The sequence below is a fragment of the Anopheles coustani genome, chromosome 2 (genome assembly GCF_943734705.1).
Source record: "Anopheles coustani chromosome 2, idAnoCousDA_361_x.2, whole genome shotgun sequence".
NCBI lineage: Eukaryota > Metazoa > Arthropoda > Insecta > Diptera > Culicidae > Anopheles > Anopheles coustani.
Window position 1 is genome coordinate 51,943,872 of NC_071289.1, and position 22,451 is coordinate 51,966,322.

At 42.1% G+C, this 22,451-nt stretch overlaps 2 protein-coding genes across 3 annotated transcripts; both read right to left on the minus strand.

The window, feature by feature from the left end:
* Positions 1–212: 212 nt before the first annotated feature.
* On the minus strand, positions 213–1,680 carry LOC131263439 (uncharacterized). The gene is made up of 4 exons (XM_058265639.1): positions 1,524–1,680; positions 905–1,444; positions 712–841; positions 213–629 (listed from the first exon to the last, which is right to left on the minus strand). The coding sequence occupies exons 1-4, from the start codon at positions 1,524–1,526 to the stop codon at positions 514–516; spliced, it is 789 nt and encodes a 262-aa protein (XP_058121622.1). The 5' UTR covers positions 1,527–1,680; the 3' UTR covers positions 213–513.
* A 955-nt stretch (positions 1,681–2,635) lies between these two features.
* LOC131267190 (coatomer subunit beta') lies at positions 2,636–21,289 on the minus strand. Of its 2 annotated transcripts, none has more exons than XM_058269984.1 (15): positions 21,236–21,289; positions 9,931–10,282; positions 9,286–9,796; positions 9,038–9,171; positions 6,932–7,031; positions 6,649–6,848; positions 6,163–6,265; positions 5,939–6,086; positions 5,687–5,856; positions 5,213–5,616; positions 4,610–4,766; positions 4,333–4,534; positions 4,129–4,254; positions 3,814–4,059; positions 2,636–3,484 (listed from the first exon to the last, which is right to left on the minus strand). In XM_058269984.1, the coding sequence occupies exons 1-15, from the start codon at positions 21,269–21,271 to the stop codon at positions 3,446–3,448; spliced, it is 2,928 nt and encodes a 975-aa protein (XP_058125967.1). In that variant the 5' UTR covers positions 21,272–21,289; the 3' UTR covers positions 2,636–3,445. The 2 variants fall into 2 exon arrangements, with proteins under 2 accessions (XP_058125967.1, XP_058125968.1); XM_058269985.1 differs by lacking the exon at positions 21,236–21,289 and adding an exon at positions 11,305–11,407.
* Between the last annotated feature and the right edge of the window lie 1,162 nt (positions 21,290–22,451).

Consider the following 22,451-nt stretch of genomic DNA (forward strand, 5'->3'; position numbering starts at 1 on the left):
GCTATTTTAGCAATGCCTTATTCAACTTATTTATATATTTTATTTATAAAAGTCTGGACAAAATGTGGGCATGACATATCGTGTAGTTGGGAGGCTACAATAATTGATGCGGATCACATACCCATGGTTAAAATTATGTTCTTTCATGTCATCGATTGCAACGTTTTCGGTCATTGATTGATTCTTATATATTCCCCCCACGAGGTTGTTCTGGTAACTAGTTTTAAACAGTGCACATTTTCATATTTTATTTGATGCAAATGCATTGACGATGGTGCTATCTACTACAAATGAAGATGTGACAGAGTAAATCAAACCGTAAAGTAGATTGGAATATTTTTCGTCAGTCGCTTCTATATTGCAAGCACGACTTTGGTTCTATGTTTCATTGCACTTCAATTTTCACGACTAGGTAACTGGAACACGCCATTTCACCCACGAAATGGGAAAAAATATTTACCAGACGCTTCGTGTTCGAGTTGGTGTGCAGTAGCTGCTCGGCAAAGGAATATATTACGTTTTAGCTTTTTTCAGTCGTTGCCTTGCTTGAGCTTTTGTATATCGATTTCGCTGGGGCCGTTGGTCCCCGGGTTGAAATCCTTCTTCTTCTTCTTTGGGCTTTTGAAAATCTTTTAGTAAAAAGTGTATAGTGTCAGATTTGGGTTTTACTCAAACCATAATTATATGTTTTAAAATATAAATGAAACTTACCTTCCAGCAGATCGATTGGTGGGTCAAGTAAACCCTTTCGTTGCAATTTTTTGTAGTATCGAATAAGCTTTGCAACACCGAAACCTATCCCGCCGATCACAAGTACGACGAATGCCATCAAGGATGTATACTAGAACCGTAAATCAGCTCGATGTATTCTATGATTATTACTGTTTTCAATATGAACACTTACTTTGATAGTTGGCTTTTCTGTCAACAGCATGTCGGCCAGTACGATGCACAATCCAACCAAGCACCCGATACCGGTCCCGATCAAAGGTGACCGTTTCTCGTCCCGCCGGTCCGCATTGCTTAGAGCAGCAGCTTTTCGGGCTGCCTGTATAATTCCCATGTCTTGTGGTTGCAGTTGCAAAGCCTTTCCGTACGACAGTAACGCCGTGTCGTACTGTCCTACACCCATGCTCACTTCGGCCTTTCTGAAATATGCTTTAGCCCACGAAGGATTCAGAGCTATCGCTTTGTCGGCGTCCACGTTGGCGTAGTAGTACTGTTGCATCTTACAGAATGCCAGCGAACGGTTGCTGTACAGTATAGCATCCGAGGGACTCAGCTTGATAGCATGGGTGTAGTGAAGGATGGCCTCGGTATAATTGCCAGCCTTGACGCACTTGTTACCTTCCTCCTTAAGCTCATCGGCGGTAAGATTAAGGTTGCTTTTACCACCGTCCTTCTCGGGGGCTGCCGCCTTCCCGTTGGCTGCAGTTGATTGCGTCTATTAGGCAATTTAAAGGGTTTTCAACAGTTTATAAAACTATTGACAAAATCAAACACAAACAACGATTAACACCTACCATTCTATCGGCCAAATGTTCGTCCTATGCTTTTGATATGCTAATGCACTATTTCATACGAGGCTATTGAATTAAACGCTATCTAAAGAGTAAAACGATGAAAGTCATTTACTATCACGATTCGGGAAAGTCATCTGATTTGCTTTGATACTACGGTACTGTTTTTTCCCTACACCAAACTCAATTGAGCAACGATTGACAGAATAGCTTCTTTGTTGATACAGTATTTTTCATCCAAATTCAGTTGTGTGAAGTAAAATTTTAATGTTGACTTTTTCATTCATTCGATCAGAATTGAACAGTCCTTTGCGATACTAGTAGTATCTCAAAGTTTTTTTTTATTAATATCGTTCGCATTAATGTTCTTTCGAAAGGGAACATTACGATAATCTTTTTGTTTACATTAATTTTGATCATTAGCTTCGAACTATTTGATCAACACTCACTAGGCACTAGATTCCAAATGACTTCTCGTAAAATTGATGTCATTCAATGAAGTAATTCCCGTTAATTTTTGTAATCTCATTGCATTCGATTTTTTTTTATAAATATTTTACAAAAAAAAGAAAAAGGAATAACTCTATGATTCAACTTAGCAAGATTGCAGTGGATTTAAAAAAAAATAATTCATAGTAGGCATACAAATAATCAATCTTATATTTTACAGAGATACAGGTGAACGTCGATTATCCGGGGGTGTCGGGACCGGGAGGACCTCCCGGTCCCGACACCCCCGGATAAACGAACATATACGTAAAATACGTTAATACCTGGTTTAAGACTCGGCTAGTTCACTTTTAACCAGTTCCAGTTAGTTGATTAATCATAAAAAATGTTTGAATTATTTTTCTATGGTAATTTTTATTGCTATTTTGATCCGACAAATTTTATTTGACACATTATTGCTAAAACATTTTGTGAACAAACCTGATATTCATGGAAATATTTCAACCCGGTTGTGCAGTTGTCAGTTGCACGACACCCGGATAATCCGCCCCCCGATTAATCCGGCCCCGGATAATCGACGTCCAACTGTACTTACATTGCGTTTTTTACCGTTGAACAAAGTTTTCTTTCAATTATTTATTCTAGAAACACACGTATGTTAAATGTATATTCATCATGCTCCTTATTTATCGAAATATCGATACAATGAGGGTCAATTGCGGGAGAATGCTTAAAAAGTCCTGCGATCTGGCAACTTAAACCTATTAGAAAAAAAGAAAAGATTTTGTGCAAAAACCGCTCTTTAATACCTTAATATTGCCAATACAAAATCGAGAGGCATCTGCTGTTTCTACAAAACGAAACCAAGTTTCGGGCTGTTCTTAAAAGAACATTTTCTTGTGGATTTCGATTATTTATGCAGAAATGAAACCATAAATACCTGAAGGAGGAAAGCATCAAAAGCAAAAGTGATATTAATTTCAGTTAAAAAATAATATAGCAACTCCATATAGGTTAGATACAAGTTCCTATTAACTAAAATACATTTTCGAATGTTTCGATTTTCTGAATGTGTTTTTCCTTACATAAGTGTCTGGCAACGGTACCCCAGATTAACATCCATTACGGTTTCACGGCGATTTCGATCAGTGCGGAATTCTTTCCGGTTCGCTCGATGAAGATGCACCCGTGCTTAGTAACTCAATGTAAACGCAAAACGTGGAAGCTGGGAAAGGTGCACATATATTTATGCTCCTCTTTATAATATGCAACGAATCACTTTTTATGACGCAATCATCATCTATCGTCTCATTCACCGTATATTACGCGTGTTGGAGCGTGCAGTGTTTCACATTTCCACTCCGAGGCGGAGTTAACATGCATGTGGGGTAAAATTATAAGATAAACAACCAAACGTTTGGGGAACTCCTAACGTTGCCTCAACATTGATACGGATGGATGTCCTGTACGATCATTCAATCATCACTCAGCTCAACGTCATCTAAGTTTACATCCTGTAAAGATATTGTTTATTCGAAAAGCGTTAGTTCTATTTCATATAGGTTATTTTTCGAAACGGTTTATTATCTTTCATATTAAGGAATACTAAGTTAATATTTAAATTAATAGACTTCTCCAACAACCAAAAATCGTTAATTGTAGCAAGACGAAAAAGGCACAATATTTTGGTAAAACAAGGGCTGAACTTTGTTCATAACATCGTGATAAGCCAGATTAAGAACAATTTAAAACTCATAGAAACATTAGATGAAAATTTCATTAAAACAATTTTTTTTACTTGTGAAAAAGACTATGTTATTCTAAAGATTTAAGCATTACTTACCGATGTATCGATATTATCATCCAAATTCAGTGCTTCGATTTCCGATTCGAAATCATCCAGCGAGCTTTTCCGTTTCACTTGTGGTGCCGACGGTGCATCGGTACCAGTACTGGTAGCCGTTCCTGCGGGATTCGGTAACATTTGTGGAACGTTCGGCGGAATCTGTTTGAAACTGCTTCCGGCATTGCTGTTCGCGATACTGTTGGATGGTGGCTGATCTGACTGATTGGCAGCCGTCGTTGTTGCCTTTGGAAAAATCAAATGGTTTGAATTATTTCTATTTAAAAATGAGGGTGACAGAGTGTTGGCACTTACCTTTGCGAAATCGCCGTTGGTCAATGACACTGTGGATTTACTTGCGCTGGGATTATAGTCGAATCGACCCTCATTTTCGGCCTCTTTCATCTCCGCAACGGGTGTGCGATCGATGTTCAGTGGTACCTGTTGCAAAAAAAAGGATTCAGTATTTCTCTGCAAAATCCACCTCCTGACTGTTGTCGAGATCTCCCGACTACATACTTTGGTAGCAACGTTCGCTGGCAATAGCGTGCTTCTTTCCGGTAGCAAAAACTGTTGTGTTTTCACCGAATCGTAAAATCCGGGAAATAGATTTTCGTACTGCTGTGGATCGGCTAAGCTTTGACCAGCCTTTTCATTAATTTTCGCCAACTCCGTGCGCCAAATCTCGAGCACATGTGAAATTTTGCTTGGCAAGTACGTTCTGTAAAGAGCAAAACAAAGGCATGATTAGGAAAATTGATCTGTGCTATGGACAACAATCCGTTTGTCAACTCACCTAGCAAAGAATGCAGCCTCCGGTATCCGATTGGTTTGGATGAGAATTTCCAAACACTTCTCCAGATCACCCAGCAGAAACATGGACAGGAATGAGATGTTGAATTTACCCTGTGTGACACCGTTTTCGCCGAGATTTCGAAGCATATCCGAATCGCCTTCAGGGGTGGGAAAAAGAAAATAAAAGTACATTGATGATAGGATTTTTCTCCTTCTCTTCGCATCCAATACTGTAGACTTGTGGCCAGTGATCTGTTTCCCATTAGGCAAACGCAATCGACAGCGGGGAGGGCACAACAATTTCCTCCCCTATTACATTTTATGTCCTGTATATCATTAGCTATCTCGGTCGCAGTACCAGAATTATTTGGTCACTATGGCGTGCAATATGGGTGTGTGCAAATAATAATTTACTGATTCGATTTAGTAGTGGAATGTATAATACAGCGGGTTGATTTATAGGCAACACTTTTACGCTTCTTAGCCTTCGAAGAGACAAATACAATTATTTTGAGAGCACCCATACGTCAATCCGATTTGCAATGATAATACTGCGTGCAAAAACTCCTTTCTGGCCCAGGGGTGGGCTAAACTCACTACTTACCGGTGCTTGTAGCCAGCAGCAGTAAACCACCGTAGTCGTTCGCATTCGTTAGACATTCCTTCACGAGCTCGAACTTGTTCTTGCTCGTCGCGATACCGGCAAGCTGGCTCCACTTTTGCGGGCTGTCCGATTCTCGCGCCAGCGTTAGTGCCGTATCGAGATCGCCGATCTTCAGGGCCAGCTCGAACCGGTGCTCGGGATCGATCGAAACCTGTAGTGCCTGCTGACGGAAACCTTGCATTTCGAGGAAGTGTGCCACCCGGGTTCTGTGCTCTTTCGGGATGGTGGGCAACACCCGGTCCGCCGTTTCAAAGTCGCGCCTCATTACGGCCGTCTGGTATTCCAGCACTGACAGCAGCAGTGCGAAGCTTGTCACGTTCAGTTCCTTATCGCCAAGGTAAAGCCTGGGGAGTAGAATCGAACCAATTATTACGCTATCCCAATCGAACGCTTTTCTTTGCATATTTACATTACCTGTTATCTTTCGGCACGTAGCCCAGCAAATACATTGTCCGGTCCAAATGAGAAACCGTCACAATTTCACCGCCGACGTAATAGTTGATCCGGTTCACGGAGTTCGTGTAGATGAAGCAATCGCCAACCCACAGGCCGGTGCGTACCAATTCATTTACTTCTCCCAAAACCTGATATATAGAAAGGAAAATGCCGAATTACACTTTAACGAATCAGCGACTCTTTTTTAAACAAATTTCCAAACACACTTACGTCAAACGCTTCCTCGATACCGTCCTCGTTCAACTGTTGTTTGGTGGCCAAAGCGTTCTGTATCATGGCAATGTCGACCTTCAGGATGAAGTACGAATCTTCGGTGGCCAGGCAAACCAGCGAGCCGGCTTCGTTCCAGAACACGTGTCTAAATTGTGTGAAAGATTTATCACAATTCGTTAAAAATACGAATACAAAGGATAGGAAAAAAAAATCTCACAAACCTGGGCTGTACTTCGATGCGTCTGATCAGTTCCAGGTTCTCCCAATCGTAGAACGTTAAGCCGGAAGAAGTTTTCACACCAAGCAACTGTCCACCGAAGATACCTGAAGAAAATGGTTACAAAAGATGGAAAACAATTATTTTATTGCGATTAAAGAACGATTCGAAAGGTATGTGTTTACGAAGAATAGATCGTAGCTTATGTCGTGGCACAAATAACTTTACGCTTACGCGCAACAATATTATTACATTAAGTTTTACAAACGTATGTACCTTCTACGGAATGTGGAATACAGTTTTATGTAGCAATTAGTACGGACAAAAGCGTTGGCAGCAATAAGAAAAGGAAAGGAAGGAAGAGAAAGAAACACTTTAGACAAAGCACACGTGTTCGTTACACATTTAAAACCACATAATTTTGGTTCGATTGTTTACTAAGTTAGTTACTCTAGCGCTGAACAGAGTGACCAAGTTGCAAGTAACCTACCTTCGGCACCATAGTCCGGGGTGAAGCTTTTGCGCTCCTTAAAGTTGCGGAACAGTTTCACTGTGCCGCTCGATTCCCGGACTGCATACTCGCTGTTTTCTGAGGCCCACACAAACTCCTGGGCGGACCCAAACGCCTTGTTGCGTAGGGCCATCGATGTGTAGATGATGTACTCTCCATCGCCACACACCACCACGAATCTGCGGAAGGAGGAGGGGGTACATAGTAATGTCGAGGGTCAGCAAAAGGAGGCATGACGAAGGGCACGTTTTCTATACTCTACCTTCCGTTCGGGTTGTGGGCGATTGTCTGTGGGTAAATTTCACACGCACCCATGTCTTTTACGGCCACCGGCAAGCGCTCCCCGTCTTTGATGTCCGTGCCTTAGAAGAAAATTGGGATGAAACAAAATCAATGCAGGTTCATCCGTAATCGATATGCCCCCTTTAGGTTGCCAATAGTCTGTCCAGTTCCGCAGTTGCTAAAGTGCAATTCATTTGGTGTGTTGAATAATTCATTTCGATGAGCATCATCGGAATTCTGAACAGTTGCCTTTTTACGGGCAAAAATACACATTGCTCTGTATTTTGTAATTGCATCTGTCACATATCCTTAATTCTTTGGGCGAGGTCATTGGTTAGAATCATAAACATAAACTAGTAAGTATATCAATGAAAGATAGAGAAGAATTAGAAGACTTCTTACGGAGAAGATGCGTAACGAAATGCATCAAATGTTCTGACTAATTCTATGTCTGGATATTTACTTAGTGGTGACCCAAGCAGATGTAGGGGAAAGTGTGGCATAAGTTCCCGGTGGGATAAATGCACTGGTACTTTTTTATAGCTGAATCTTGCAAATAAAACAAAATGAAACAATAGTGGATATGAGAAGAAACTGGATAAAACAGAGAAAACTGGATAAAACTTGTAATGCCTGATATCATGTAAGATTTCTCCGTTATACCACCGGCTTATGTGGAGCAGAATGTACTGCTGTAAATATTAGGAAACACATTTAGCGTAATTCACTGGCTCGTCGAGCAAATCAAGGGTTTACCTCTGAAAATGATTCTTTTTTTTAAGACATCTTTCAAAAAAGTCCGTTAGCGTTAACAAAACTCTCGCAGAAAACATGGAGAAGCGATTACATGAGCTAGACAAACAAACGGGAAAATGTTTGACGAGAATTTGCAAACCTTAGCCAACAGATGATTTTCTTCGATCTCTATAAAGCTCCAATACTTTTGCTACCACTAGGGGGAGGAACTAACTGTACTTCCAGCATAACTTGGTCATGCTTTAGTGTACGACCCATATGGACATATTCGGATCTAGTCTCAAAGTACCGACCAAAGACGGTATGATTAAGAAGTTGTTTTAATAAGCATTTTGTGCATGAAGTTGTTTTAGGATGGTGTTGCTTTTGTTTGAATGTTTAACTATTTCTTTGGTTCCGATAATTTCTGAGAAACATTTAATCCTATTATAACGTGCACCACCTGGACTGCGTGGGTTCGAATCCCAACCGAGATCGGACCCTCCCCTGTCGTAAGCCCTTAACGGGCAGGCATGACCAACAGGTCGTTATGCCAAGAAGTAGAAGAAGAAGAACGTGCACTGATAATATGACACAAATGTTCGAAAATATGATATGTTATGTCATTATAATAATTGCATGTCGCCGACGAAAGTAAACACTTAACCTGAACTAAGTTACATCACATTAATCACTCACTAATGAGCCGTAAGATGAAAATCGGCATACAATACTAAAAAATGCACATGCCTATCGTATTCTACAAACTTGTCCTAGCCGTACAGATTTCTATGTTTGACAATGTTTATGATGTACAGAAAAGGGCGGAAAAATACCATTGCTTCATGCCATTTGACCTCTCATTCCTTGAAATTCCCTCTTCCCACTCCGATGCATTGGAAGCAACGGCACACAGCCATACGTTTTATTGAAAAGAGTACAGTCGTCTGGATAGGTTTAATCATTCTAATGCCTTTGGGGTAGGAGGTATGGGGAAAGACGAAACGTTTGCGATTGTGCATAATTGTTACTTCCGCCTTTGCAAAGAGGATCCACAAGTGAATGAAGAGCAGAGGGAACAAGAGCCGCCTTGTCTATCTCTTCGGCACCCTTAATCTTGTGCACCGTGCAAATGCGAGGCATAAACACTCAGTGAGGCAAACAATGTCATTTGAGGTGGATTAGGTAGGGGGGGGGGGGGGGGGGGGGGGGGAGGGGGGGGAGGGGGGGGGGCGTCAACTGCATTTTAGGGCTGAGGTTATGATTGCGCTTAGCGCGATGAGCAGCAGGCAAGATAGCAAGTGTTGTGGGACACATTTGGAAAATCAGAATACACCAACGATTCACCTACCTTCAGGGAGCGCTTTTAGGTTGACCTGCTGCATCTCGGAGTGGCGAGCCCATACAATTTTTCCACCGTTCACATCCATCGACATGGCTGGTTCTTCGCGGCCCACCTTGATAATGATGGATCCTTCGTCGTAGCTACACGGGAAGGGTGGGAATACACGGGAAAATAGGGCGAAATACAAAACGATTAGCGTACAGTTGTGAAAGGACGCCGGAAAAAAACAGGCGCCATCGGAAGGAACAGCCTACCCAAGGGCCACGTTGTTTGTGCCACGCATGCAGGCGATGGTCCAGACGCGCTCGAAACCATAGTTTAGCGACGTTTCCAGGCGATAGGTGCCCGAATGCCAGATGCGTATGGTACCGTCCTCCGAGCCGGTTAGCAGGATGGGTAGCTCCGGATGGAAGTAGACGGCCGAAACGTTCTGTGCGTGTCCTTCGAGCGTCTGGACGCACGTTTTGTTCTGGTAGTCCCAGATCTTGACCAGCCGATCGTCGGCACCGGAAATGAGGTACGGCTTGTCGCCACCGTGATAGTAGTCCACACAGTTGACGCCCTTCTCGTGGCCCTCGAGCGTGAAGTTCGGGACGTTAGAGCCCAACTGCCACACCTTGACCGTTCGGTCGAGGGACGCACTGGCGAATGTGTTGTTGTCCTTCGGGTTGAACACGACCTGCATGACGTAGTGCGTGTGTCCCTCGAACACCCGCTGTACCGACCACATCTTTTCCCAGTTCCACAGCTTCACCAGCATATCGTCTGCAAGGAGAAGGAAAATGGAACACAACCGATTGAAGAACATGGCAAGCCATTCCATTAAAATGCCCTTCATGCAAACTAGCTAGCAGCGGATTCGATCGAACACGCCGAAAATTTATACACTTAAAACTTACCACTGCAGGTTAAGATAAGTGGTTGTGTTGGGTGCACCGCAATGCAGCGGACGTAATCGGTGTGAGCCTCGAACGAGTGCACCTTCTCCAGGGTGTTGTAGTTAAAGACGCGCACCTGCATGTCGTCGGATCCCGTCAGGATCCAGTTCTTTCGGGCCACGAAGCGGGCGCAGCGAACGGGCAGATCGCACACCTCGAAGTCCTTTACCAGCTGCTGGTTCTCGTAGTTCATCACGTGCACATGGCCGTTGTAAAGCGCGCACAGCATCCATGGTTCCGTCGGGTGCAGGTCCACCGATTTCACACGGTCCGACCGCGACGTGAGCCGTCTTTTGATGTCCAACCGTAGAGGCTGTGACGAAAAGTTATAAAATAAATAACATAAAATCATATTCGACACCAAATAATATAAAAATAGTTCGACATTAAACATTTAAACTAAGTTACAATGCGTTAAGCGACATTTTTAGCCTAAATGATTTGCCGGCGGCAAATTGGGCTGCGCATTCTTCAAACTGAGAAAAACTTATTTCATTTGCACTACACATAAGCTTGCAGATGTAAATCAGCTGCTGGTATTTCATGTTACCGATGGCACAATTAATTGAACTTATTTAACAAATAAACAAATTATAACTCAGGCGGATACTTCACACAATAGCATGCTCCGGATAATTAGTGTTTTGATTTTCCAAATATTGTCCTCCACTATGTTAATGATGCAATCACATGGTAATGTTTCTGAACTTAACAGTTAATGCCATGAGATACATTTTTTGATCGTTTTTAAACGCGATTATCATATGATTGCAACGTTAGGTACCCAATGTTTTCATTTGGATTTATTTTGCTTCGTTGGCACAGTACTGTTGGTGTTGATATTGTTATTTAGCTTTTTTTCCATGCACACATTAAAGAACCACACGATTGCTTGTTTGCATTATTTTCCTGAGCTGGAAATATAAATCGTGCAGTGTGCCAGCTATTTCCACATCACTTATCACAACCGTCAACAACCACGATTTGCTGGTTCAAGATGTTCCACGGTGGAAAGCGATGACGATGAAGGGTAGTGTCATTTTTCTGTGTGTGGGCTATATGAACTCGCAAGAACTATCGAGAGGTTTTCCTTCGGAAAGCTTTTTAAGCTAGATGCCGAAAGTACTGCCACGAAGAAATTAGGTCTTCACTAACTATCCAACATACAGTAAACCGTATATTACATGTTTGCCCATAAATTGCATCCGAGTATCGACAAACTATCTCCAGTGCTTCACCGGGTTATGACGTATTCTTGAAACCCTTTGTGATGCAGGCTGTTTACCGTATAGCGGAACAAAATTAGCTTAGCCTCAACGCACAACGATTACTAACCATTTTCCGGCGATTGTACTAAGTTCACGAGCAGTTAAACACCAAAATTTAATAAAAATTCAGCACCGACATGAAAACACTTGCGACTTCGGACGACGTGGCTCTATGAACTGAGCTCTTGCTTGTGGAGCTGAACTAGTGTTGGCAGTTCGGGATTCGGATGATCAAAAACTCGTTCCCTTGACAGATTCTTTCGGATTGAATCCGATTTGAAGAATTTGAATCTGAAGCCTGTAGATATTTCGTACAATCGGTTTTAAACGTTTTTGTCTTTCGGATGAGGAAAGCAAGTAATTACCAAATGATAAAAATAATCGAAAAGTTGGATGTGTACGCATCATGTGATAGATGAGGATTCGGATTTGGTGATGCGACTCACAGACCGGATTTGTTTGAAAGATTTTCCCACCACTACCCTAAATTTGACAGCTCGACATTCCCCGTTTGCAAAGCGTGTTTATACTACGGTGTTATAAGTTTGCCTGAGAGTTCAGATAAAAGCTTGTCTGTTGATAACTATTTAGCTTTGAACCGATTTTTATAATTAACCCCTTAAAATAAAAGTTTTTTTCCTTTGTACAGGTTGGTTATTTCTACTATTTCTCATTTTTTCGATAGAATATTCTGAATTTTGAGAGAGTGAAAAGAGAGGGATAGGAACCATTTTTTTCCGATCCGTATGTTCATATACACTTTGCTGAAGCTTTTCTGGTTTAAATTGTTTTCCATTTATAAACGGTCAGTCAATCTGTTTTACTTGAGTCGAACTGGTAATACTCGTTCTAAACCAATGCCGAGCCAGGTATGTTGACATCATGCAAGTATGTATGCACACATTTTTGCAAATTACCTAAAACCATCAACAACCTACCATACATTCATACCTGTGTCATTTCAAAGTTTTTTATTTGCTCGCAAGCGAGATTAAAAAAATTACTTTGTGTTATGCGGGCACGTACAAAAATCGAAGGAAAGCAACAGCAGTGTAAGAAGATGCTGATGCTGTCTAAAGTTCATATCGATTGCCTCGCTGGGTGGTACCGACACCGACGGGTTATACGCTTTTCACTGACATCGAAATTCCCTTTCGTCCAGAGACCTCTAGCTAATAACAAGCCATTACAGGAATGATATTCGATATCCTGCCCGAAGTCCCTCTCGGCCCTTGACTGATGCTGAGATGTTCGTTTACCGGAGGTCCACCGGGACGTGGGAATGCAAATTGAGTAGAAAAAGACGGAGACGATGTTCCCATTTTAATCTTATGGAGTCAGGGTGAGTCTCGTTGGAGGCTGTGTGTCACCGTCGCCGTCGCTGAAGGATAGCTTGTTGACAACCGACAACTACCATTAAGGTAATTTAAAGACTATTTTATTCTTTAATTTTTACCTTTTTTTACTTCATTGCTATTGAGCACACGAAGTATCATTATGTTATTAATTTTTTGCAAACTTCGCCTCTACACATGTTGATGGTCTCCGAAACAGTAATGATTTCTCTTTTTTCTGCTAGAATTGACGCTTTTGAATGCAGTGCGTATTTCGTACACGACACGTGCAATTCGAATTTCGAAGGCAATATCTTCCGCAAATCTCAAATGAATGAAAAAAACCCAAACACCGAACGGACTGTGGAGGCTGCAGTTCTTATGATTCAGGGGAAACGCTCTTTAGCTGATAGCCACCCGTTGATCCACCTGGCACAAAAATGACACGCTGACAGGCAACGTTACCGAAGCCTTTCGCAGACATGTTTTAGCGTTTTCGGTTACTTCTCGGCCTCTGGAGAGAAGGACTGCTGCAACTGCAGTTGTTCTTTGTATTTCCTACTCATGCTGGGGCAGCTTGACCACATGAGGATATAACAGACAGAAAAAAAACCTGTGTAGAAAGCACTGCAACGGTAAAGGCTTCGCGAGAGACGAATGACCGAATAGGTCAAAGCCTCTAAAATTAAATAAAAAAAAAAAAGGTAAAGGCTTCGTTGTTCATAATTCGTTCGAAACCGATAATTTGGCAATAAAACACTGCAGGTGATACCAGTTGATGTGGACGATGTGATTAACTAATTAATATTACGTTCTCTAGAAAAATAATTCCTGTGGCGTCGATTGTTAATGGTGTATAGAAAAATCCACAATAAAAGCAATGGAGAAAGATAGTTGCTAATCATACAACCAATAAATTGAATAATAAATATATATTAAATAATTCAAGGCCACGACACGATTTATTTTTATTTCACAGTATTTAGAATGTTTAACTATTGATTGAATCTTGAACTAAGTGTAGCAAATGCAACTAAACAACAAAGAAAAAAAAACATTTAAAACCCCTGGTATGAATGGAGAATCGAAATTGAAAAAAATGAATATCCAATAATTTATCAACGCTTTGGATAGACACCATTTGAATCCGCAAACGAGGAAAGTGTAATTGGAAAATACACTCATTTTCCCCTTGGTTTTTAGGTACCGTAAATGGCTCAATTGTCTTCCAAATTTTCTTTTTTTTCTTAGTCAGTGGCAGCACTGGAAAGTTTCCGGCCATCGTCCATAATTTAGTGTCACTTTAAAGAAATTTATCGCCATTTTATCGCTAAAGTATCGACCAACGGTGCGCTGTTGCTCGCACTACCGGCAGTTGCATTCGTCCGCCGAAAGTGCGAAAGGCGAAAGACGAAATCTAAGGACCACTGGCAAGAAGGAATCGTAAAAGGTGTGAGAGTGGTTAAGTTAGAACGAAAAAATAAAGAACAAATATGGACGCCTTTCTACCGGAATTTTCGTTGGAACTTTTCCAATTAAGCAGCTTGTTAGAAGCCGCTACAAAGCGACCGGTTCCGGTGTGTCGGGTGCGCGAAAAATTACACCGGAAAAGCGTGCGCGTTAAAGGTGAAGCGCACTTCGGTGACTGCAAGCGACACAATGCCGCGTTTTCCGTTCCTCGGCGAGGGTCCGAGGGTATCCGGTTCTTCCTTTTTCCGCGCAACACTGCACGACACTGCACACACAAGTAGCACTTTCCTCTTCAGGAGATGCTTGGGGCCATTTTTTTCGGTTGGTTCGGGTGCAAAGATTTGCAAACATTTCTGCTACAACACACCCAAACTGAACCCTGGCAGTATAGCCGCCCGTTTTGAGTGCTCTCATTTCTTCGGCAAAATGGCGAAAGACCGGAGAGGTACACAATGGCATTGTTAAATTTGCAAACTGCTTGCCTGATTTGACGGAGCGCCGAAGGTTTTGCTCATGCAACGCGCGAATGCCAACGGGCAACAGTGTTGCTACAGCATAATCGATTTTGCATTGTTCGACAAGGGTCCACAATAGTGTTGGTAGCCCTTTTCGCTACCGGCAAAAATAACCAACGGCAAATGCAGCAGCTTCCTGCCGCAGCAGACCCTTTCGCAACAATGGAGCGTTCTGCGAAACAACAGCGCCCTGCCCTCTGGGCATCAACAAGCTGTCACATTGTTGACAGGTGCAACGGGAGCGACGGTTTCTTCCATTGATAGTGGCTTGGCGCATGGTGTCTTCTCGGTGAAGGTGGCTACGTTTAATAAGAGCCCGAAACAGCAATAAGATTGTTTAATAATGTAATTTGGCCCGGGAAAATGGGAAATGCTCAGAAACAGTTATAGGCTTCTGACGAAGCGAGGCAAGCACTTTACCAACAATGGCGCGAGAGGTGCTTGAGGCTATTTCATGTGCTCGGGATTGACCGGATCACAGAAAGTGTTACGTTTTGTGCCAAAACAACACATCTTTCGGGTTTCAAGATATTTCCTTAAAACAATATTGCGAAATGAATGTGCTATCATAGGATGGTATTGGTTTTCAAAAAGGAAAATCCAGATCAGACTGCTTAAGAATATGATAGTGTAGAATATTTGTTGCAGACATTTGCTTGCTAACTAACGTAATCGGGAAGTTGTAATAAGTGTTGTAATTCCGTATCCAGGTTTAACTGATGGCTTTTTTACGCCCTCCTTCAACCTCAATTTAGGCTTACCACGCCTAGGCTCCCCTGTAGGACTGGGTCGTTTGATTTCAATCGAACATGGGCAGCCCAAAGCCTAGTGACTCAGTAAGTCAGTAAGGTCGTCCTACTCCTCTTAGAGCTCCTCGTCATATCGGCTTCTTCTTGTCCGTGGCTAAAACTCCTTATGACCATCTTCTAAAACAGTGTCAAGAAGGTTCCATCAGAGTCGAACAAATATTAGTATTAGTATGTGAATCATATAGATCTTTAAATGTCCAGATTAGGAGATGCTACTACCAATAATATAAGAAGCTTAAAGTAGAGGGTTTCCAAAGCTTGCGCACCTGATTCATGGATGACCTTTTTTTGCACCGGTTTGTGTCCTTTATTGATAATTTTTATGGTTAATTAATAAAACTTTATTTACACTTTTGGAAATATTAAACTTTATATTTGTTTTAACACAACATCATAAACATTCAAGGATTTGAAATATTTTCAAATTATTTTAAACATAGGAACGAGATACTTTTGAATTGCCAATTTGGCAATCCTAGACATGATAAACTCGACTTGATTAAATTATTTTAATTTTTTTAATGATGCGGAACAGTACACTGTAAAGTAATCAAGATAATGTTCTTGTTATATTCACAACGTCATCCATACAAGCACAATTTGTTTTTGTTAATTTTAGCATGCTAATGTCATTACAATTATTCAATGGAAGTTACAGTGTCCTATTCCTTCCTTTGTGGAATTTAACTGATGACTGATAGTATATTTAGTAAACGATATTTATGCGAAGCGAAGCATCATGCGACATTTTATTACATGTTATATAAAACAAGATTTAAAAAACTCAAACCTAGCAATTCTGGCAAAATAATTACGATAAATTGGTAATTTTCCAATAGAAACTAAAAAGCATGATAACCACATAAAACGTGTTGGTGTCTCGAACACCCTCTAGTATAGTGAGTTGATGGTTGGATTATGCAATGGTTCTGAGTTGAACACATAAGGATCCCACAATAGTGCATATCCGTATTTTATTAGAACGTTGAACGAATCGATCCGCATCGCCGGCGACCAGGTATTCGACGTGGAATGGCATCCCGTTGCCCTAGAAATCTATTCGTTGGCCAGCGGGCCATTCGACGAAAGTACCACCATTTACACGAACGGAGAATGCACAGCACGAGTTTGTCGTCACGCAGGGTGTAGAATCCGGTCGGGTATGTGTTGGGAGGAAAATCTTCGACGTAGCGACCGTCACTTTAAGCTGCCACGGTATGTACCTCAACGAGCAACGTCGGATTCCATGCGCCATTTTGTGTGTGCGTGTGGTTTTTATTCTTATCTATCTGATGAACCGTTACTCTACCCGAATCGGAGTGGATTCCATCTGGGAAACTCCAACAGATTTTTAAAAGACCAACGGATCGGTATGACATCGATGTTGTACACGCTGGATATAGATAGGACTCTGCGACCGAAGACGCGAACGGTTTGCAATGTCCATTCCTTTCACTACCTCAATCTAATTAGGAGCTGTGTGAAACAGAAGAGTCGAAAAGCTCATAAAACCCTGCATGTGGACACCATGGAAACTCAGTTTCACGAGAAATCATAATATTTGGAGCTACAATGTAGGGGCTTTCAATGGCGAGATGGGACAGAAAAGTTTGTAAAAAAAATCCAAAAACTCATTTAATGACGTCAAAAACATCTTCATTCAAAGCTACGCACCAAAGTCTCGCGAACCTTTACTACGTCACCCATCAGTCTCAGGATCAACATCGCTTCGGGGGAAGATGCTAAATCTCTAGAAAGCGATATTCCTAATATATTCCCCAGCTCCTTCCGAACTCAATCTTCCGCTGGGCTTCCTTGGATTCCTGACGAAGGTGTTGATCGTCGGCACGTGACCCCTCGGGTGCCACGTGGTTTTGCTCGTTGTAACCGCCGCTTTTGGATGACTTTTGCGCCCCGAGGGTACATGCCCATGCACATGTTGCGACTTGTGGTGGTTCAAAACGGAACCGCACAGTTTTGGGCACCGGAAGGGCAAATGAGCCACCTTCATTACAAAAGAACAAACTTTTCCAACAAACGCTCGATTGTCCGTCATCGCCAGGGATTCGAAACTATTTCAAACGAAAGGGGCGACCATGCGTTTGCGTTTGTGGCTGGCAACATTTGATCTAGCGAAGATAAACGAACAAATCGTGTGTGCGGCACGCTGCTGCCAGTTTGCTGGTGAATGGTATTTTTTTTGCTTGCCACTTTGGGCGTTTGAAGTTTTCCACCTTCCGGCAAAAGTGGTTCATGTTGGGGTAATGTGAATAAAATTGCCCATTGTCAGCATGCGTTGGTTAAAAACACGCTACAAGCTATAAACCACCTCTTTATTGTATGGCAACAAAAAGGTTACTGTTTCGAAGTGATTCCGTTTAGTAAAGAGCATGATAAGGTTTCTCACATTTGGATGAACAAGGGTAATTTTGACTCATTTGTTTTAAATCGTAGAAGAAAGAATAAGCATCAAAAGACAAATTAGTTTTTACCACCTTCCTTTGAATATTTAATTTTGACGAAATCTGGAAAGAGTAATGACGAATGTTAGTTGCGAAGGTTCGGAATGAATTGAAACCCATTATCTGTAAACTAATTATTATGTGTTTGACATTTGTTCCGGTTGCCAATAGTTTTGGTTGGGTTTTCGATAATCTTTAAATTGATTTCTTCCACATCCAGCCATAACTACATTCCACCCCGCTTTTTCGCCGGAAAAACTCCATTTCCTTATCAGTCCGGCAAGATCATACGATCGTACTTCACCTGTCACGGCTGTTCGGGTGCCCGAAACCAAATGGCCATCAGAACAAACCAGACCCATCCGAATATGCTACTGATAAATCGTATTAGCGTAAATTGATACCACTCCGCCCCTCTCCCGGGCGACTGGTCCCTGTTTTCCGGAACTGCACCACTTCGCGTTCGTTGTTGTTTTCCCCCTGTACTGTCCTGTCAATTGACGGTACAATCGAGATTAGATCGATGCACACATTTATTAGATTGAGCCGTGTATCTTTGGTTTGTGTCCCTTCGGTTCTTGGCGGAAAGGCGGCCTTATCTCCACGGGGACCGAGGTTTTCTCCCTTCTGTTCATTTTCCCCGTATTGTAGGTTGTTTTTTTTTCTCTCCCATTATCTACTTTTTACGCCAGCTCGTTGGGCGGTCTGGTTTTCCTTTTAGCTGCTGTCCATCGCGCAATGTTGGCGTAGTCCTGCTGATGTATCCAGGGAGATTCTCGGACGTCGCGCGGACCGATTTGTACCGCAATGAACAAATCTATCCAGCTCATCTGTAATCAAATTCGAATGGGCAGAGCTTTGTTGGTGATGCGATATGCGTACGAGAACGAGGGCAGGGGGACTTGCCGGCGCGAACCGATGGAGTGTCATTTGAGAAGATTATCACACTGCGAAGTAGAAGGCGTTCTGCGGGAACCCCTCAAACCCGGAACCAGCGGTCGGGTTTTGCAGGTGAAACAAAACAGAAACTTTGGCATACGGTGTCGACTTCTTCGAAGTAATCTCCTTCCCACGATGAGTCCACGCGAAGTTTGAGCACGGTTTAACCCCTCGATTTGCGACCGGAAACCACAGTCTCTGCCCAACAAAAAACACCTACCACCACCAGGAACGGGAAAATCACCTGTGGAAATAGCTATTTTCAATTTGTCGCCGATAAACAAAAGAAACCCGAAAGGTACCGCTCACGCTACCGTGCAGGTTTTTCCTACACCACAAAACCGTTTGCTACGAGAAACCTCAATCGTGCACCGAAAGTGGAAGTGGAAATCTGCCCCTTCGGAGGTGTAGACGGCAGTAAGTGCCGTCGCTATAGCGCAACCTGTTCCCTTTTTCCGGCAACCATTTCCCCAGGCAAAATGGTACGTGCCAAACCCACCACACTGCGGGGTTGCTCGAGTCCCGGAGGGCGGGGAAAAATGTGTAGCACTCTAATGCGAGAGGACGATCTTAATCGTATCCTCAGTGTGGTGGCAACCGGCTCAGCAGCCGTCGTGTAATGCGATAACTTAGCACAATAAAAACAAATGATTTAATTTGGGTGTTTGGGTGTTCCGTTTCAGTGTGGGTGGACAGGACTCGCAAACGGTAGTACGAATGTACGATTGTAATGGAGGATAAGTTAATGAAAGGACGATTGAAAATAATTTCAGAAACATTCGTAATTGGTAGGTAATGATCACCACCGAATAGTAGGGTTTGTGAATTAAATCTGTAGGCGATATGAAACAATGAAGCAATGTTTGTCACGTCTTTCCAGTTTTTATTTTATTACCTCTTAAATGTAATAAATAAATCACATACTATCAATACCCATACATTAAACCTCGTTTCAGACTTACCTATTATGAAAATCATGCATAAATTAAAAAAAAGTCGTGGTTTAAGTTTTGGATGCCTAACAAATTGTTGAATTGCGTTAAATATTAGTGTGCTATCAAAAATTGTTTTATTCACTGGGCGTAAGGAGCCAGGTTTCAATGGCAAAAAAAAAATTAAGAATGTTTATACGATATTTTGGTACGATATGTAAAATAATTCATTCGAGTTTTACTCATTCATTCATTCATCATTTCATCATCACGATGGAATCATTTGGCCATTTTACCATGTTCTATCATAAAAATACGCTTTGAACGACTAGCATTCATCCATAAGCAACTTGAGATTGACGAGTAATATAATTAAGAGCCGTAAAAATGTATAATTGAAAAGTTATAAATTGTAACACTAGAATCCAAAGAGCGATCATTTTGATCACCGCTATAATATGTCAAAGTATAATATAATGTGTAAAAATGTCAAAGTTAAGCTAAATAGATTTCGTACAAGATTCCAAAGCAATCTGTGCTAGGGTTAAAGAGAGATTTTCTTATGTTTAAGCATAAGTTTCAAATCTTATTGGCACATAAATGAACGTTACTATAAAAAAACAGCAAAATTTAAATATGGCATTACTTTGTGTGATTATAAGCACATGGTTTGCATTTGATCTTAAATAAATTTATTAGAGATTTAAATAAATTCAATGTACATAAAAAACAAAACAAAAATGTTTAACTTTTACCAAGTTTAGAAGAAGTTTCCGAAATTAATGGTGTTCACTTGTGTAATAAATATCCCTCAGTAACAAGTGTGAACAGGGATACGGTGCGTTATTTATACCTACCGTTTCACACAACTCCCTCGTCTATATCTGTTGCACCTTTCTCAAAATCACAAGTAGCAACAGTTCCCATTGCTCACATTAATCCTAGAGACATGCCAACAGTGCAGTGCAAAACCATGGCAGAACTGCTACGAATAACAAATAGCAACGCGATACACGCACTCTTCTACATTACCGTGGCAGAAAAATGGTGACGATTGGAATCTGTCTCTGCCGTCCTTCTACCATGCCGAGGGCCAGTAGGATTACGAATTGGGAAAGTAGGACTACCAACAGTGTGCGTCCTCGGGGATGACGGGGGTAAAGTTCAAAGTTGCCACGTGCTCTTCGATTCATCGCGTATTCTCTTCGATTGCTTCTTTTGATTTACAGGAAATGAATCTCTCAACTTCCACGCGACACGCTCCGCACCCGATTTTTGTGGCGAGGGAGGATCATCACGTGCGCATGGATTATGTCCCCTATAGGAAGCCGATTATGAATGGCGGCTATGATGTAATTATTGCACCCGAAGGTGGGGATGAGATTTATGTTCTTTGTCGCTTGGATCGCTTTATTTGTATCCTTTCATCCTCTTGTTTTGAACGAAAAGTACTCACAAGGGTGTGCATCGATTTTATTTAGAAAATTGTGCAATGACATCTTTTTGAGGAATAAGAAAATGTTGCATCACAACGTACCATATTGGCCAGGTCCATCTCTTCCAGTCGACGCATCCGTTCCTCACGCTGAAGGGCCGCTTCCTTCGCTTGATGACGTCGTTGTTTGTTTCGCAAATGTCCCATGGTGAGGAGTTGTAGTGTTGTATTTTTTCGTCGTCCTGCTGGCTCACGCAAATGATGTCCCACCGGATGTTTAACCACTGAAGGTCAACCTCTACAGAACAGAGAAACACAGAGAAGCGAAACAGTTAGGAAGGACTTTAAGGAAATCGATACGAATGTTCTTCAAACATGTTGCGTGTCCTTAGGCCATCTATGAGGGAAATGTAAAAAGAAGGAAATATCTTGACCTGGTTGAAAGGGCATTGCATTTTAGCAAGCATTTGTCATCTGAAGTCAACCCACTGTGCGAAGCGATTGAGAGAAGTAAAGGAAAATGAAATGTAAATTACGCCGGTACTCAAATAGTCAGAGCAATAATTCACCAAATGTCATAATAGTTTTACGTTGAACCAAACCACGGAGCCCAAAATATGCGCGAAGGGTTCCAGATTCATGCCGTTTCAGTGGAATCTTCCAAGAATGTGTAGAATTCACAAATGGGGTTCGCATTGTTGTGGCCGTATTATTAGCGGTAAAAAGAATCACATATCTCTCATTCTTAAACAATCCTTCTCTCTCTCTCTCTCTCTCTCTCACACACACACACACATACACCCTTTCAATCTGGTGATGGTTCGCGATCTCGACGAGGGAAACGCTTAAAGCTGGTACAGAATTCGTGCAAAACGTTCGAAATCCAACAGCTTCGCTTCAACCGAGAAGCAGGCTGGACCGACAGCGCAGGACCAACAACCGTTACGCATCATGTCCACCGAAATCGATATCAAACCTGGGCCCGTCGACAAGGGCTTGCTGTCTATCGCGTTGCTGTCGGGATCTGGCAAACGCCGAGAACGCCTGACGGGGCACCCTTCTGGTGAAGCAAGACGGTCGGACACAAGGACGGGATCTCGGGTTTGAGGGAAGCATACAGCGTTTGCCCTGGACTCGGTCCCGCCAGCGGCCTGGCCTGATGGAAAGATCTATAGGCAATGTCGATGTGGCCCTGGCACCGTATGCAAATTCAATTAGTGACGCTCCTGGAGGCAAGGTGCAGAGTGAAGGGTGAATGGGCTGCGGGGCGCCTGGTTTTTGGAAGTGGGCGGTTTTTGCTAAATAAACAGTTGGATGC